The sequence below is a fragment of the Rhinolophus hipposideros genome, assembly GCF_964194185.1.
Source record: "Rhinolophus hipposideros genome assembly, chromosome: 2".
NCBI lineage: Eukaryota > Metazoa > Chordata > Mammalia > Chiroptera > Rhinolophidae > Rhinolophus > Rhinolophus hipposideros.
The window spans coordinates 5788723-5806390 of NC_138048.1; the positions used below are offsets into that span (position 1 = coordinate 5788723).

General features: G+C 41.5%; 1 protein-coding gene across 2 annotated transcripts in view; it reads right to left on the reverse strand.

Annotated features, from left to right (window-relative positions):
* Nucleotides 1-9856, reverse strand: part of PLOD2 (procollagen-lysine,2-oxoglutarate 5-dioxygenase 2) — a 100620-nt gene extending 90764 nt beyond the window's left edge. The window contains exon 1 of one of the 2 annotated variants that reach the window (XM_081065768.1): nucleotides 9472-9856. In XM_081065768.1, the coding sequence (XP_080921894.1) occupies nucleotides 9472-9580 (109 nt within the window). In that variant the 5' untranslated portion in view covers nucleotides 9581-9856. The remainder of the gene's footprint in view (nucleotides 1-9471) is intronic. The other variant, XM_081065767.1, reaches the window with a different exon arrangement.
* Nucleotides 9857-17668: the final 7812 nt, after the last annotated feature.

Here is a 17668-nt window from a genome sequence, read left to right on the forward strand (position 1 = left end):
TTAACACCTAAGGAGTTAACCAGAATCATTTTTATTAACCAATATGACTTAAACAGTCAAGACTGAAACAGAAAAATATAAAGTTATTTTTTGAAACAGCTGACAATATTTAAATGTACTAAAGAGTATATGATTCCTCTCAGAAGGCAGAAAACAGCTTCATATAAACACCAGACTGTTTTCTCCTGTCATATGAAAGCACTTGGAATATTTTTAAATGCAAATTTAATTCTAGTTATCTTTGGCCTTACTTTCTTACGTCTAAATCAAAAGTTAATTAGGAAAAATAATATAGAGATCGGTCCAAGTCCAGCTCCTGAGAGAACAACTAGAATATACAAAATATAAAACAACCTTGTATCTGTGTTTCCTTTGGCCTAACAAATGTATTGATAGTAAGTTTACTCGAGGTCTCTTTTCTGATTCCTGCAGCATTTTGTCTCTACTACACATCCTGACACTCTGAATTCAAGACCTCAAATAACAGAGTTATAAGAGCATTAACTACAAAGAAAGTCGGGAGAGGCAAGGCAACTGGCTCAAGGCGGGTGAGTGGAAGGTTAGAACTCAGATCTAGGTTTCCCAATGCCCATGTGTCTATGTTCTTCCCTTTAGGCTGCTTCATCTTAAATGCTCCTTGGATTTGCAAGGTTTTAAAGATGTATTATTTTCCCCGTAAGAATCTTAGAACTTCAGTGTGGAGCAGGCACTGAGTCTGACATGCTTTTTGTTTGTCTTGTTTTGTTTCTCTATTTTTCCTCCTCATAAGGCAACCCAGAACAGACTAGTCATTCAGTAAACAGTCACTACATTAAACTTGAAATATTGTTGCACTTAAGTTAAAGTTGAAATAATGTGTATTATACAATAGGAATAATTAGTTATCTCTAGAGAAAATGTATTTTCTGGGAGAATTTTTAAAGTTTCGGTAATTAAAGAAATGTAGGTTTATTAAAGTATATAGATTCATAAAAGCAAATATAAATTATTACTGAAAACCAGGAATTAAAACAATATTAAAAGACTTACAGGCAAAAATGCAGCAAAGCTTTCACCCACAGAAAGAAAAACAGATTTTCTAATGTTATGGTGACGGAGCACTACAGACATGTTATGTCTAGGGAAAACAGTCGGCATCTCCATCACTACTCACACACACTCCTTCTGACACCAGATGTGGGGGTATTTTTCCCACACCAACTGATTCTCCCACACCAGTTAGATGTCCTATAAGTCAATTCAATTCAAACAGAATTAGCATGGACCCCACAGGTTAAGTTCTCATCCCACAAAATTGCCACTTCAGATACCAATCACAAAGAGTAGGTCCCCAGGTTACCAACAACTTCTGAATGAATTGGTTACAGATCAGAGGTTCCCAAGACCCCTTCTCAGGTTCAGTAATTGGCTGGAGAGGCTCACTGAACCCAGGAAAACTGTTTACTCACTGTTGCAGATACATTACAAAGAACATTTTAAAAGGTACAAATGCACAGCTAGATGAAGAGATACATAGGCTGAGGTCTGGAAGGATCCTGAATGCAGGAGCTTCTGTCCCTGTGGAGTTGGGTACGTCACCCTCCTGGCATATAAATGTATTCACCAACCCAGAAGCTCTACAAACCCCATACTCAGGGATTTTTACAGAGGCTTCATCATGTAGGCATGAATGATTATTAACTTGTTTCCTAATCCCTCTCCCTCTTTGGAAGATGAGGGGTAGGGCCAGAAGCTGCAAGCTTCTAATCTTGGCTTGGTCTTTCTAGTAACTCACCCCCATCCAAGAGTCTACCAAGAGTTGTCTCATTAGAACAAAAGATGCTCCCATAACCTAAGAAATTACAAAATTACAAAGGTTTTAGAAGCTCTGTGTCAGGAACTAATGTCAAAGACCAAATGTTAGCAGGAACCAGGGGCAGAGACCAATATATATGTATATACTGCAGGTGCCAAAAAAATGTACACAAGTGGACACTTTGGGCAACGTTGCTCAGGCAGTAGTTCACCATAATCAGAAGTATCTGGACGCTGATGGTAACCACTTTGAGCACCTCTCGTAATTGCAAAAGTCAAATGTGACTTGTATTCCTCTTTTGTTGTCGGTATATATTAAGTATTACAATTTTAATAGTTTTCCTTTCTTAAAATGTATATACACTTTTTGGTACCCTCTGTATATATATAAATACACACACGCTTTTATTTATTTTTGTTGTTGTTATTTCAAACCTATTGATACTTAGCTACCAACGGACTGCATGGACTCCAACCCTAAAGAGCTGCCTGTGTAAAACAAAGTGTTGAGAAATGAGCGGTGGGATGGAAGAGTGGAGAAAGAAAATCTGAGCAAGGACACAGAAACCTATGGACCTCCAAGGACGCCAGGTACGTGGGTCTCTCACTAAGTCAGAGTAGAGTAAGGACGCAGAGTTTCTACCCTGTAAATCTGTTCATTCTTTGCTTTGGTAGTTTTCCAGTTTGGGGTTTTTTGTTTTGCCTGTGGTTACCTAGTAAAGTCACTGTTAAAAAATTCCAACCTGTTTAAACTAAGAAAAGGAGAATTGTCCTTCCCTAGACGTGGCAGACAGGCATTTCAGAGGGTCTGGAGGAGCAGGGCACTCTGGTCAGCTGTGGTGCCAGCTAGGGGCCAGGAGAGAACCAGCAAGGCTGGAGCAGCAGAGGGAGACCTCTGGAGAAAGGGGCCTCAGAGCTGCTGTGGGCATGACTGGAAAATCCCATCAAACAGCCAGTTTGCCCTCGGCTTCCCAGCTCTGGAAGACTTCCCCGGGTTACTGAATTAGGGAGGTCATTTTAGACTGCCTGCAAACTGTTAGCCAGCTTCTTCGTTTTAAGAAATGATTTAAATTCCCTATTTGCTGATTTTGATTGTTTGTTTGCATGTTTGTTTTGTTTTTGAGATGCTAAAATAGCTGCTGGTGTTCTGCATACTGCTAAAACCAGGAAGAAAATGGTTAACTGCTTAAAGAACCAGTTAAGAGAATGCCTTTAAAATATCTAAAAGTAACTGGCTCCCTCTTCAGCCCTGTGTGCTGTACCTACAAGTAATGAGCATCCTAAGGTCCCAGAAAAGTTGTGGCTTCCAACCAGCAAAACAGGCTAGTCAATGACAGAGCCTCGCAGATGGGGCCCCGGCTGTGTTGGGGCTCTGCCGTCACTGGAATTAAGAAGTACAGCACCTGGGACTTTTCCTGAACTGTGTCCCAGAATCAGAAACCATGACCGCCAGGATTCCACATTCGTCTTCCACTTGCCGCTGTGCCGGCAGGGGGTGAGGCTGTGTGGCATGATGCATTTTCAGTATCTCCTTAGTACCCAGTGTGTGGGACTGACCGGTGGTGGTGGTGGTGGTGAGAACAATAAAACTTGCCTGTGCTTCAAAGTTCCTTCGCGCCTTAAGAATCTTTACCGTATGGTTGGTGTCCACCGCACAAAGGAGCAGAACCACGCAATTTAAACCAGAGGAAAATCCTCTCTTTCTCTTCGGAAGAAACTTTAAAACACATCAGAAGTAACAAGAAAATAAATAGGAAAATTCCTTTTAAAATTTTGAGATGGTAACCCTAAAAAAATGAGCAGATGAGCAATTAATGTAATAAACATCAGGATATTTTAGGCACCCAAAACAATAACAGCAATATTACAATCAATAGAACAAATGAAATGTAATTTTAACTCTAGTCCACTTTAGAAACTCAACCATGTTTGTTACAGTTTTCCCAACCATTGAGCCCCACTCCTCCAACTCTCATTTGTTCAAAAGTTTTATATACTATATTTATAGTAATAAATATGTTCTTTGAATTATATTGAAATTAAAATGTTTTTTACTTTCTACTGAAAATTTTGATTATAAATACAGTAGTTCTTCAGTTCAAAGGGAGAAGATGTTCAGATGTAGCAGATTCTGTTGCTCTCAGCTTAGCCTAATTTACAGCAATGGCTGAAGAATAAAAACACTCCTTGATAAATGTGCTAATCATTTCCTCCCAGGAACTAAACCACAAATTTATAGCCAAACTTCTAGACCAAATTTCTAGGACACACACAAGCTCTGAGGAAGAAATATGCATCTCCTTTCCAACCAGGCATCAGAGTGTTTTATTCATTTTGGATCAGGAGTACACAGCCTAGTTAGCACCAAGCACCATATTTAAAAAGATGTAACAGACAAGCTCTGTGTTTGAATTCAAAAGTCTAAAATGAAAAACAGGTCCCTCCAAAGGTTTGAACCTCCAGTTATCAGAGAGTAAGTCCTCTGGATGACGACAGCTAACACTGCTGTATGATACATAGGAAAGTTGGTAAGGGGTTAATGCTAAGAGTTTTCATCACAAGATTTTATTTTCCTTTTTTCCTTTCTTTTCTTTTTGTTGTATCTATATGAGGATGTGGATGTCAGCTGACCCTAATGTGTTCATTTCATAATGTATGTAAATTAAACCATCCAGCTGTATGCTTTAAACTGTGAATGAATGAATGAATGAATGAATGAATGAATGACAGTCCTCTCAAACGCCCAGAGCCAGCTACCACTATCCAGAAACCAGCTCTTTCTAGTGGAGCAGCAGATCTGCATGAGCCCAGCTTAAGTGGGAATGTCATCTCCTACGGGATGAGTTGGCAAAGTTTTTCTGTACAGGGCCAGACAGTCAAAAATTTAGACTCTGAAGGTCATACAATCTCTGTGGCAACTGCTCAATCTGCCTTGTAGTGCCAAAGCAACCACAGGCAATATGTAAATGGATAAATGTGGTTGAGCCAATAAAATTTTATGGGCCCTGAAAACTGAATTTCATATAATTTTCACGTCACAATGTATTATTTTTCTTTAGCTACTTTTCAACCATTTAAAAACATAAAAACCATCATTAACTCACCAGGCATAGAAAAACAGGCAGCTGTATTTGTCCCGTGAGACGGGCCCATGAGCTAGTATTATCACCCTCACCGACCGCCCAGTTTTCCTTCGGTGTGTACCTACCCTGTTCCTCTGTTTACGTCAACCTACAAAGTATGTGCTTCCTCTCTTGCCTCTTTATGTCTCTGATTTCTTTCCCAGTCTCCATTTCTTTCCCATAGGTCCCCAAATCCAACAGGATAATGAAGAGGTCAAGGAAGTCATGAGCACGGCCTGAAGAATGGGCACGCGCCCCTCTCCTGCTGCTCTCCAGCTGTGATCTTCTGCAAGTTACACAACCATTCCAAATCTCCATTTCACTATCTGAAAAATGGATCATGGTATCCCACCACCTGCAAACATTTCTGAAGGTGATTCTGCAATGAGCAAGGTCAGTAGAGTAAAATACACAACCTGTGGAGAAGAGCTGCTAAGCACAGTTCAGACACAAGGCCTGCCTGATATGTTAGGTCATGGCACAGCATGACCTAACATGCGGGGAGAGGAAGGAAGCTCAGTAAATTTAATTAAAATCCTGGGAAAGGAGCAGCTAGCAATCTCATTGACTGCATGCACTTTTCATAATTTCCTGAGTGGGCCAAAATCAAACACAAACTGAGAATCTTCTGTGTGTTGAAAAAACAGGGAGGTTCTGTGACGAGCACAAAGATGAATAAGACTCAGTTCTTACTTCAAAAAATGTATAATTTATGAAACATAAACATCTATCATACAAAGCCGGTATGATTTGTGTAAACCAAGTGCATTAAGAAGTTGGAAAGAGAGCCCCAAAAAAAAAAAAAAAGACAGTAAGGGGAAGAAACTCCTAGGAGCCAGAATTAAACAATGAATAGACTTTTAAGAACAGGCAGACAGAAATTTGAGAGTACAGTCATCCCTCGGTGTCCATGGGGGATTGGTTCCAGGACTCCCCAGATCCCCAAATCCATGGGTGCTCACATCCTTTATATGAAATGGTATGGGACAACAGAGACAGTCAGCCCGCCGCAGCTATTGATTCCCACCTGTGTACTGCAAGTACTGTTTCTGATCCACAGTCGGTTAATTCTGCGATGTGGAATCTGCAGATACGGAGGGCCGACTACATTGTACATGTACATATCTAGGAGTGTAGGATATGTGGCTTCTCAGTGCCACTAGACACTACTAAACTGTTCTCCAGTAATGCTGTTCTTTCATCAGCAGTTTGAGAGTTCTCATCCTTACAACATTTAGCATGATCAGAGTTTATTTTAAAACGCTTTAGCCAGTGTGATGAGTAGAAAAGGGTAATTTTTATTTCCTATCCTCACATCGTCTAAAGTTTTTTCATATGTCTGTTTTTGCACTATGAACTATAAGGCACAGTTTGTTTAAGGTTAATGTGTGTGGCTGGAGCCCAGGACACAGAAAGTACACAGAGGACAGCCTCTCTCTCTTTCTTCTAGAGGTTTCTCCAGGAACTTGCTTTTTCCCTCTTCACTCCGTAAATTGCCGGTTTGCATCAGCAGATAGGGACAAACCTCTCCATTCCTTCTTGAATGCGTCAGAGTAAATTAAAGAGTTTATAAATGAACATGGTTGAAAAATACTGGTCTTGACAGAAACATCTGAAACCATTTCCTCCATTTTTGCCCAAAACTTGGTTCTGCCCAATTTAGATCATGAAGTAGTCTGGGTGCCTTAGAAAACACACAACAATTCTAATCCTGGTCTAGAGACCTGGTTGCAAATGCTTGGCAGGAATACATCCACTCCGCTCCTTCTCTCATCTAGAAAAGTGTAAGAAAGATAAATCAGGGTGCGAACCTGATATTTTGACACTCGTTAGGAGGTTTTGCCTCGAAAGCTCCCATGGTGATATAATTTTAAGGAAAATTCCTATATATGATGTTCGGAGAAAATGATTGTTTTTAACCAGAATCTTATTTAGATGTTTTCCAATGATAAGAACAAAGTGGCAACCAAAAAGGAATGAAAACAGCACACAGCAGAACACTCAGTTACAAAAAGCAATGTTTTCAACTCTGGTCAACACACGGCATCAAAGCCAGGAAAAACTGTATTCCAAAAATTGATTAATGTGATTCAATTAGCACATTCCCTACTACAGCGGAAAAAAGGAATATCACTAAATATTTGCTTTCAAAAAAAAAGTTTCTATTATCACTCTAGTAACACTATGATGCTACATTGCCTCAAACACACATAGATTTGTCTAATCCAGTGGTTTTCAGCCCCTCAGGAGACATTTGGCCAACTTTCATTTTGCGACATTTTTCATTCTCATACCTGAAGGCGAGTGCTCCTGGCTTCTAGTGGATAGAGTCCAGCGTGCTGCTAAACATCATACAATGCACAGGACAGCCCCCCACAATAAATAATTATCTGGCTCAAAATGTCAATAGGACCAAGAAACTCTGGTCTAATCTATCTCTTGATGGCTAGCTTGGACATATAGGAGTTAGAGATGACAAGCACTCTTCTTACAGACCTCCTATTAAGCTCGACAACTTAGAGTTCTAAAGCTTACTTGACATTTACATACATAAATAAAAGCTTCCAATTCATTAATTTTCAGTTGTAATATTTTTAGGGAGAAAATGGAACATACTCCATGATTCTAGCCATGTTATCAAGCAGTGTATCATCTATATTAGCTTACCACAGCTACCTACACAAAAGTTCATAATCAAACTCGCTACTGGCTCTACTTCTTACAAATGAATATTTTCCTACATTTAGGAGATAAGTAAATTTATCATGCCCACCCACCAAAAGCAACCAGTCCTCAGATTTCAGCAGTGGGTTTTATGTGGTCATTTTCTGAAGAAAACATTCACATCTGAAATTCCCTTTCACTGAATGTTACAATCCATTAAAATTGTAATGTCCAACTCCATGAAATTTAAAAGCCAGAGTGGGAAAGGGAGATGATTTTGACTATAAACTTAAAGGCAGCAACAAAGAAATACCTTCTATAAAAAATAAGGGGAGTTGGTAATGAAGTGAAACAAAATGTACAAAGGCTAAAGAAGTCCCTCTAAAAATAGGAAAGCCCTTAGTGGTTATTTTATTTCTCAGTATGTTTCCTTGGGTGTTTCACAATGAAAGTCATTTTTCTGGGAAATATTTTTTAAGTGTCTCCATTTCCAAGTTTGCTGAAGGCATTTACTTGTCTGTTTTTTAGGTGTTACACTAAAATAAAATTTCAAAGTTATGAAAAAATTGCAGTGCAATTTAAAGGAACCACACAGTGTTCAGAAATCCATTTTAAAACCATCACATATCTGAGAGAAAGAAAAGCATCATGTAACTAACAGAAATCCATCTGCACACCGAAGTTTCTCAAGCTAACAAAGCATGTACTGTTTGGCAGTAATGTAGAGAGATGGGCAGTTTAGCCTGTTGAAGTTTCTGAAACACTGAGGGTGAAGACGAAACTATTGCTATATGGATTAGCTGAGCGCTGCACCAAATGTCAACTTCTGAATGTAAACCTGAAATAGAAATTTCTGTCTTTGTTAACCAAAATTCGAGTACAAAAGTGTCCTATGTACAAAAAAAAAAGAGGGGAGAGTGCCAAAATGGTCCTAATTTAAAAAAACAAAAACAAAAAAAGGATAGTAGGACACGTAAATGAAAGATTTAATTTCAATCTAATTTCAGAGAATTGAGCACAGAGTTAAAGCACCAAAGTGGAAAACTCCAACGAAACCTCATGGGCGACAAACAGCAGCAAAGTATGTTTAGACAAACATGTGGTGAGACTGTTTAATGTGGCTAAATGTAAAAAGTTTTGTTTTACATGAACTTGACTAGACTATTCGCTGCAGTTCCAGCTTCTGAAAACAAGAACCGGCCCCGGGCTTAGGGAAAGGGTGGCTAAGGGGAGAAGCTGGGGGTCCACAGTTTCCCCCTCCAAATAAATCCCCAAGGAGGAAAGCTGCTGCCCGGAGGTGTCCGGTAGCCAGGCTGCCTTACTGAAAACAACCAAAGTTTTCTGCGTTGTTTTTGGCAAGAAGTAGGTGTTACCGGCTGCTTCCTGGGGCGCTGTAAGGAATGTGTCACCATCAATCAGAACATACACTGAGGCCCGTGTTTAGGTCACAGAGGGAGTACTGCCTGGTCCAACACCGACAAATCATGCCAACTCCAGGAAAGAAGGAGAAACTATAGTTAGTTGCAGGAAAAGTGTTGGTGCCCAGTGACCTGAAAGACCAGAAAGAAATCCCAATTTGCAGGAAAACGCCTGCCCTCTCAGGTTACGGAGAGCTCCCAGAGCCCGTGAGGGCGGGTGCTCCCACACCTCCCCTGGGAGCAGCAGCGCCGGAGCGCGGCTCTGGAGAAGACCTCGGCGGTCCTGGGGAGCAGGGGCCCCCACTCACCTCCATGGGCCTGGGAGCGTCAAGTCTCCACTCCCCTCTGCGGTCCTGGAGAGACGGGCCCCCCACTTGCTCACCTTGCAAACCCCGCGAGAAGGGCTGAAAGATGAATGAACTGTCCACCGGGACAAGCCTCACGGGACAGAGGCGGAGCGCGGGAGTGCTCACCTGTGGGGATGCTGGCGGGCTTCTCGGAGTCCGCCCCGAGGCCCGGATTCCAGGGCTGCAAGACCAGGGCCAGCAGCAGGAGCTGCGGCTTCACCGCGCACCACCCCATCTTCGGCCCCTCCAGGGCCGGAGAGGACTCGGGCACCCCAACCGCCCTGCAGCGGCGCACTTCTCGCGAGAGCGTGGGACGGCGGGGCGGCCCCCGGCCGACGATTGCGGGCGGGAGCGAGCGGGCCAAGTGCGCTCGGCGGACCTGCGGCGGGAGTGCGGCGCCGCGAGCGCTTTATAAAGTCCCCGAGGGGGAGGCGACGGGGCGGGCCGCGCCCCGGCTATTGGCCGCCCGCTGACCCGCCGCGCCGCTGCGTGCGCCCGTGCGGGCGCCTCCGCTCGGCTCCTGCCCCACGGCTGGGGTTGTTTGTTTAACTCCGACCCATTTAAGGAGCTGTCTGCGGCTACGTGTGGAGGCTCACGCAGGGCTTCTGGCTGGAACCGGGAAGCGTGTACTTAAGTTTGGGAGTGGGCCTGGGAGAGCGGGGAGGAGCCGCCGGGAGCCGGGCTGGGCTGGCGGACGGTGCTCCGCGCTTCGCTCGCTGCTGCCCACGCCCGAAGCTTTCTTTCCTTTAGGCTCAAAGGGTGAGACTTTGCCCCTTGTCAAAAGTGACTGCAAATCCTCAGCAATCTTGAGCATGGAAATGGACCCCCCACCCTTGTCCCCATTAAACTCAGGGGTCAAGTTTCTTCACCCTGTGTAAGACAGGCGCTGTTTTTATTTTACTATGTAAACCTAAAGTTTTTATTGTCCAGTGAACATTCCTTCCTCTTCCTCCTGTGCCAGGAGAGCCATTGACTCTGTCCAGTAATGGCTTGTAAATCCTGCGGAATTGGAGTCCAGCGTGTGTAACCTGGGGCTGTGCCTTACAAGATCGTCCTTCAGTCCACATGGAAAATTACTCCGAGAGATGTCGTCCTTGGCGCACCCTCCCCTGCTTCCAGCTTTGATTCATGGCTAAGCAGATTTATTTTTTTCTGCATTACTTCTCATCGCATTTTAGCTACCCCAGTGTTTAATCTGTCGGGATGAACACAAATTAAGGCAAAAGCGTGAAAATGTTGCCTCGTGTATTTCGTGACATGAGCTGTTTTAGGGGACAAAAATAATCAGATTGGCAGTATGGTGGTATTCTGTAATCTTCTACCTCTATCTTCCTAAAATGGAAAAAAAAAAAAAAAACCTGATTTGAGCCAATACCCTTTCCAACTCAAAGCCTTTGAAGATAAAACAGAAAACTATTGAAAAAGATATGTTCCATTATGGTCACAGTTTGTCTAAAATTAGCATGATATCTAGGTAAGGTGAGCACTAAATGGTTGCATTAAAAACAGATGGAAAAACCTGCAAAGAAATGTTGACTGGGATGTGACATTTTAGACAAAGAATCATTTCCTGTGCCCAGAACTGAGCCAGTTGTTAACTGTGTTTTGAAGGTTTGGTCTCAGTATTTTAAGAGGAAAATTGGAGAAAGTTCAGAAAAGAGTAACAAATAATTAAAGAAATGGAAAGTATGACCTGTGAGAAGAATGCAATGAGGTTTATTCAGCCTGAGGTAGAAAAAGCTCAGGGACGGATTCCTTAATAACATCCTTCAGAATGTGGCCAGTGCCACTTCATAAACCAGGCAGAAAGCAAGTACCCTTAGTCCTTTGGGTCTGAGGACTCTGCTAGGAATGGCCAAATCTCAGCCTCCAGAATTCCAAGCATGTCTACTGTGCCTGCATTCTGCCAAATTCTTTGAACTTGACTTCTTGTTTCCCTGATTGTCCAGTTATAAGATCAAGAACTTGCATGATTAAAACCTAGCTTCTGCCCTCCCACATCTCCTCACAACCTCATGCACACTTACAGCCTCTCCCCATCACAAGTGTATATATGTGTCTGTGTTTCAACTGCAAAGTCCACCTATCACTGCAGGTTACCATGACATTCACCCTCCTCTACTGAGAGTCAAAGTCAGGACTGTAAGACTTGTGTACAGCAAATGTTTCTTTGGGATTTTCAAAATAGCCAGATAACATTCATCATTGTCTGAAAGAGCTCCAATCCTGAAACAAAATCCTTCCTGCCTTTTTATGTTTCCAGCTGTCTGCTGAACATCCCTATTTGGACATTCCACTGGCACAAAGTCCCAATGTCTAACTCAAGAAATCCAGGTCCCGTTCACAGTTTCCTCATCTCTGTTAATGATACTGCTGCTCTCTAACTCACATAGCCTCAGACGTTTTCTGCTCTCTTTCCACCTCCCACAACACGCAGCTTGACACCATTTTTTCCCTTTACATTTTCTCTCCATCTAACCTTTCCCATTCTCACTGCCACCTCACTAATGCACTTCTGAATGTACCCTAACTGTGCTGTTTGAACTGTTTCCTCCCTGCCCCCAGTACTACATACACCACTATATACCACAGCTAGATTCCTCATACTCAGATATCCTTTTGATTACTTCATCCCAAACTCAAAGATTTCAAAAGCAATTTGGAAACAATCCAAATCCCTTAACCTAGAATTCAAATTTCTTTGCTATCAAACCAGTCACTTCTAGCTATATCCTATATCCAACCAATCTGGTTTGCTTTGTTATCTCCCAAAGACTTTGTCATTTTTATTCCCTAGAGTTTGGGTAAGAATCACTATCTTCATTTGGATACTTCCAGAGGCTAAACCTGAGCCAAGATTTAAAGACCAGCCGTTTGTTGGCAGTTTGAAGGAAAAGGGATAGTAGAGGGTGAAAAAGGAAGCCAGCCAGTAATCAATGCATCACTAAATCCAGCACAGCAGGCGACTAGAGCTTACCTTTGTTCAAATTATCTTCCTGTCTAAAAAGCTCTTCTCCAAACCTCTGCTCCCTACCCTGAGCTAATGTCTGTCAGATTCAAGTGCCACCTCCCACAGGAAGTCCAACTGAGATACCTCACCCCACCCTGTGCAAGCTTACGTGTCGCTGTTCCATGCTCTCTTAACTTTTAAAAAACCTTTCATTTTTACAGTGTTTCATTGGTTTTGTTTATTGGGGGAAGGTAGGAGCCAATTCTTTTTCATTACTGTATACTAAATGACTGGCTCAGAGTAGCATGTGTTTATTCATTCATCTGTTTATTCAGAAAACATTGTGTGCCTATTTTGTTCTAGATGTTGGGAAAACAAATATATCAGTGAAAAAACAAACATCTCAATTTTATGGAGATTTTGCTCTTATAAATATATCATAGTAATAAGTGGTAGAGAGAAAATGAATTCGGAAAGTTAATTAGAAAGGACCAAGAAGGAGAGGCCGTGCTGAAACTGTGAATAGAACGTCCTGGAAAGGCCTCACTGAGAAGGTGATGCTTAAGCAAAGACCTAAAAGTGATGAGGGAAAGAAGTGGTTGTTCTTATGGGGGACTGTGTTCTGGGAAGTAAAACACAGAAGTGCAAAGACCCTGAGGCCAGAACCTATCTGAAGCATTGTAAGAAGGCAAAGGGCCAGTAAGCAGGAGTTCAGGGCCTATGAGTAAGATTGGGGGGATACGGAGGTGAATCCCAAAAGGGAAAAAAGAGGGGGAGAGCGGGGTAAACTGATAAGCAGCCAGTGTGATTAGTGCAGAACCTGGTAACAACTTTGGCCTTGAGGACATTATGCTATAAGTGAAATATGAGATCTGACAATTAAGTTCGGGAACTCACCCTAGAAAATGTGCTACATACCTCATTGATGAATATCACTACAGTCACCTTCAAAGTACTCCCCTTGGGAAGCTGTGCACCTACACCAGTAACTAGTCCACCCATCAAAGCAATTTTGGAACTCTTTCTGGAATGGCCATCAGAGTTGTCCTCATATTACCCTTGATGTCCTGAATGTCATCAAATGTCTTCCTTTCAATATTTCCTTTATCTTCGGGTAAAGAAAGAAGTCATTAGAGGCCAGATCAGGTGAGTAGGGAGAGTGTTCCAATACAGTTATTTGTTTACTGGCTAAAAATTCCCTGTAAGCTGGTGCATTGTCATGATGCAAGAACCATGAATTGTTGGCAAAAAGTTCAGGTCATCTAACTTTTTCATGCAACTTTTTCAGCACTTCCAAATAGTAAACTTGGTTAACTGTTTGTCCAGTTGGTACAAATTCATAATGAATAACGCCTTTGATATCAAAATGGTTAGCAACATCGTTGCAACAATGTTTGTGAACTTAACTTGCAGACCTCGTCAGCCAGTCACAGAAGGACAAATCTGCGTGATTTCCCCTATATCTAAGTCAAACTCATAGAAGCCAAATAATAGAATGTTGGTTGCCATTGTCTAGGGTAGCGAAGGTGAGGTAGTTGCTAATCAACTGTTATAAAATTTTGGGATTATGTCATCAAAATAGTGGCATGAGGTGAGCCTCTGGAAATCTCCCCTAAAATTTACAACAAATTGAACAACTATAATTCCATAAAGGACTCATTGCACAGAAGACAGGCAAGACGAAGAGGCCCACTACTGAATTCACCTAAAGGTGGGCAAATTGCACGAGCAGGGGAGGAGGGAAGGGAGAAGTGCGGAGATGGAGTGGCATAGGAGCAGGACACAGACCTAGCTCAGAGCTCCGAGCTCCCTGCATCACAGAACTGCGGGAGAGGGAAGAACTCAGACTGCTAGGGTTCCATTTAAGGCCCATAGGGCTGAGACGACAGCATATAACAAGGCTGAAACCAACGCTCACGGCAGAGATCTCGGAGCAAAGACTGAGGGAAGAAAGCTGAAAACAGTGGTTTACGCCCTCACTGTCAAGGAGAGAAAAGAAGTCGTAGGCACTGAGACTAGCCGCCCCCTCCCTACCTTCCCAGCGCTCGCTCCGCCCCCACCTGTCTGGTGCTAGAAGTGCAACAGTAGCAGTGTCAGATCAAAAGAAGAGACTATTTGGAGTACTGAGAACTGTGATCCGCAGACACTGATTCGCAACCCAATTAGTTCCGGCAAAGGGGAGAGAGCTGTGGAAGCAGGACTGGCTGTGGTAGTGGTCGCCGCCATTGCTCTGGGCCACCTCTCACAACACACCCCGCCCCTGTCCCCACCTATCTGGGGGGACCCCTGCAGGAGTAAACAAAACTGCTGAAACACACAGACTCTGAATCTGGTACAGGAAGAGCTCTGGAACTTCAAAAGCTCTCCATGTCCCCACAGGGACAAAGACTCCTATGACCCAGGCGAACTGTTACCAGAGGAGAAGTGCGCCTCCCAGGGAATCCCCCCATTGTGTAAGAACCTGGAATAGTGCAGAGAAAATATAACACGATATGTGAGAGAGAAAAAAAGGCTGCAGTAGAGAGAAAATAAAACATTCTAACAACACGCACTAGAAAAAAAAAAAAAACAGACCTCCTCTTATCAACCTGTTGCAGAACCCACTCCTATAGATGTCTAGGAAGAGAAATAATAAATCATTAATTGCCATGAATAACCAAGGCAACGAGACAGCTCAGTAAGAAAGTGAAAAGTCTCCAGAAAATAACTTAAAGGTATAGAAATATGTGATTTAAATGACAGAGAATTCAGGATTGCATTTCTGCAATAACTCAATAAGATGCAAAGAAAACAGGAAGGCAGTTTAATGAACTCTGAAACACAGTCAAAGAACAACATGAACATTTTACCAAAAAGATTGAAATTTTAAAAAAGAACCAAAGAGAATTTCTGGAGATTAAGAACTCCATACAAGAATTCCATACAAGGGACTATACAAAAAGAAATTAAGAATGAAATTGTCAGCTAAGGGAGTAGAGTTGACCAGATGGAGGAAAGAATCAGTGACATCGAAGATAGAAACCTGAAAATTACAAAGATGGAAGAAGAAACAGACTTGAGACTTAAAAAAAATGAAAGAACTCTACAAGAACTTTCTGACTCCATCAGAAAGAGCAATACAAGAATAATGGGCATACCAGAAGGAGAAGAAAGAGAGAAGGGAACAGAGAATATATTCAAACAAATTGTTGATGAAAACTTCCCAAACTTGTGGACAGAACTGGATTCTCAAATCCAAGAAGCAAATAGAACACCTAATTACCTCAATCCCAATAGGCATTCTCCAAGGCACATTATATTGAAGCTGTCTAAAATCAACGACAAAGAAAGAATCCTCAAGGCAGCCACGGATGAGAAGATGATAACCTACAAAAGAGAACCCAATAGATTATCATCAGATTTTTCAGCAGAAACTCTACAAGCCAAGAGGGAGTGGAACCAAATATTCAAACTATTCAAAGAGAGAAATTATGAGCCAAGAATAATATATCCAACAAAGATATCCTTTAGATATGAAGGAGGAATACAGACATTTCTAGGCATACAGAAGCTGAGGGAATTTTCTAATACATGACCTGCACTACAAGAAATACTCCTGGGTATCTACCCAAAAAATCTGAAAGCATTTCTCTATAGAGACACGTGTACTCCAATGTTCATTGCAGCTTTGTTTACGGTGGCCAAGACATGGAAACAACCAAAATGTCCTTCGATAGATGAATGGATAAAGAAGTTGTGGTATATATACACAATGGAATACTATTCAACGTTAAGGAAAGATGACATAGGAGCATTTGTGACAACATGGATGGATCTTGAGATTATAATGCTAAGTGAAATAAGTCAGACAGAAAAAGCAGAGAACCCTATGATTTCACTGATATGTGGTATATAAACCAAAAACAACAAAAGAAGAAGACAAACAAATGAGAAAGAAAAACTCATAGACACAGACAATAACTTAGTGGTTACCAGAGGGTAAGGGGGTGGGGGTGGGTGATAAGGGTAAGGGGGATCAAATATATGGTGATGGAAAAAGAACTGACTCTGGGTGGTGAACACAAAATGGGATTTATGAATGATGTAATACAGAATTGTACACCTGAAATCTATATAAATCTATTAACAATTGTCACCCCAATAAATTTAATTTAAAAAAAAATACTAAAGGAAGCTATTCAACCACCATCAACAGGGACAACTTGTGGCAACCGAAACATTAAAAAGGAGAGAGTAAAGGCCTGAACCGGAATATGGGAATGGAGAAAATAAGAGTGCTGAAGAAAATGGAATACTCTAAATATCAAACTTTCTTTTACATAAACTTAATGGTAACCACTCAAAAAAATTCCAGAACTGAAACATACTGTAATTAAAGAAGAAACAGAGGGAAGCATCATAGAATACCACCACACAGAAATAATAGACAACAACAAAAAGGCAAAGAAAAATGGAAACACAGCCTTACCAGAAAACTAAAGACAGAATAATAGGAAATCCTCACATATCAATAATCACCCTAAATGTAAATGGACTGAACTCACCAATAAAAGGGCACAGAGTAGCATATTGGATCAAGAAACTAAACCCAACTATATGCAGTCTCCAAGAGACACATCTCAGCTACAGGAGAGGCATAGACTCTAAGTGAAACGGTGGAAATTGACACTCCAAGCAAATGGTATCCAGAGAAAATCAGGTGTAGCCACAAAGATATCAGATGAAACAAACTTTAGGGTGAAAAAGGTAACAAGAAACATAGATGGACATTTCACAATGGTAAAGGGGACTATACAACAAGAAGACATAAGAGTCATCAATATTTATGCCCCCAATCAGGGAGCACCAAAATACACCAAGCAACTACTAACAGAACTAAAGGGAGAAATTGACCAAAACACCATTATTAGGGGACTTAAATACATCATTGAAAGCTATGGATAGATCATCCAAAAAGAAAATAAATAATTAAATAGCAGCCCTAAATGACACATTAGATAAAATGGATGTAATTGACATTTATAGAGCACTTCATCCTAAACCATCAGACTATACGTTTTTTTCTAGTATACATGGAACATTCTCAAGGATAGACCATATATTGGGACATAAAACTAACCTCAGAAAATTTAAGAAGATTGATATCATACCAAGCATATTCTCTGATCACAAGGCTTTGAAATTGGATATCAACTGCAAAAAAAAGCAGGAAAAACTACAAATACATGGAGATTAAACAACAGACTTTAAAGAACGACTGATCAAAGAAGAAATTAGAGGAGAGATCAAAACATACATAGTAACACATGATAATGAAAATACATCCTACCAATATTTTGGGGATGCAGCAAAAGCAATTTTAAGAGGGAAATT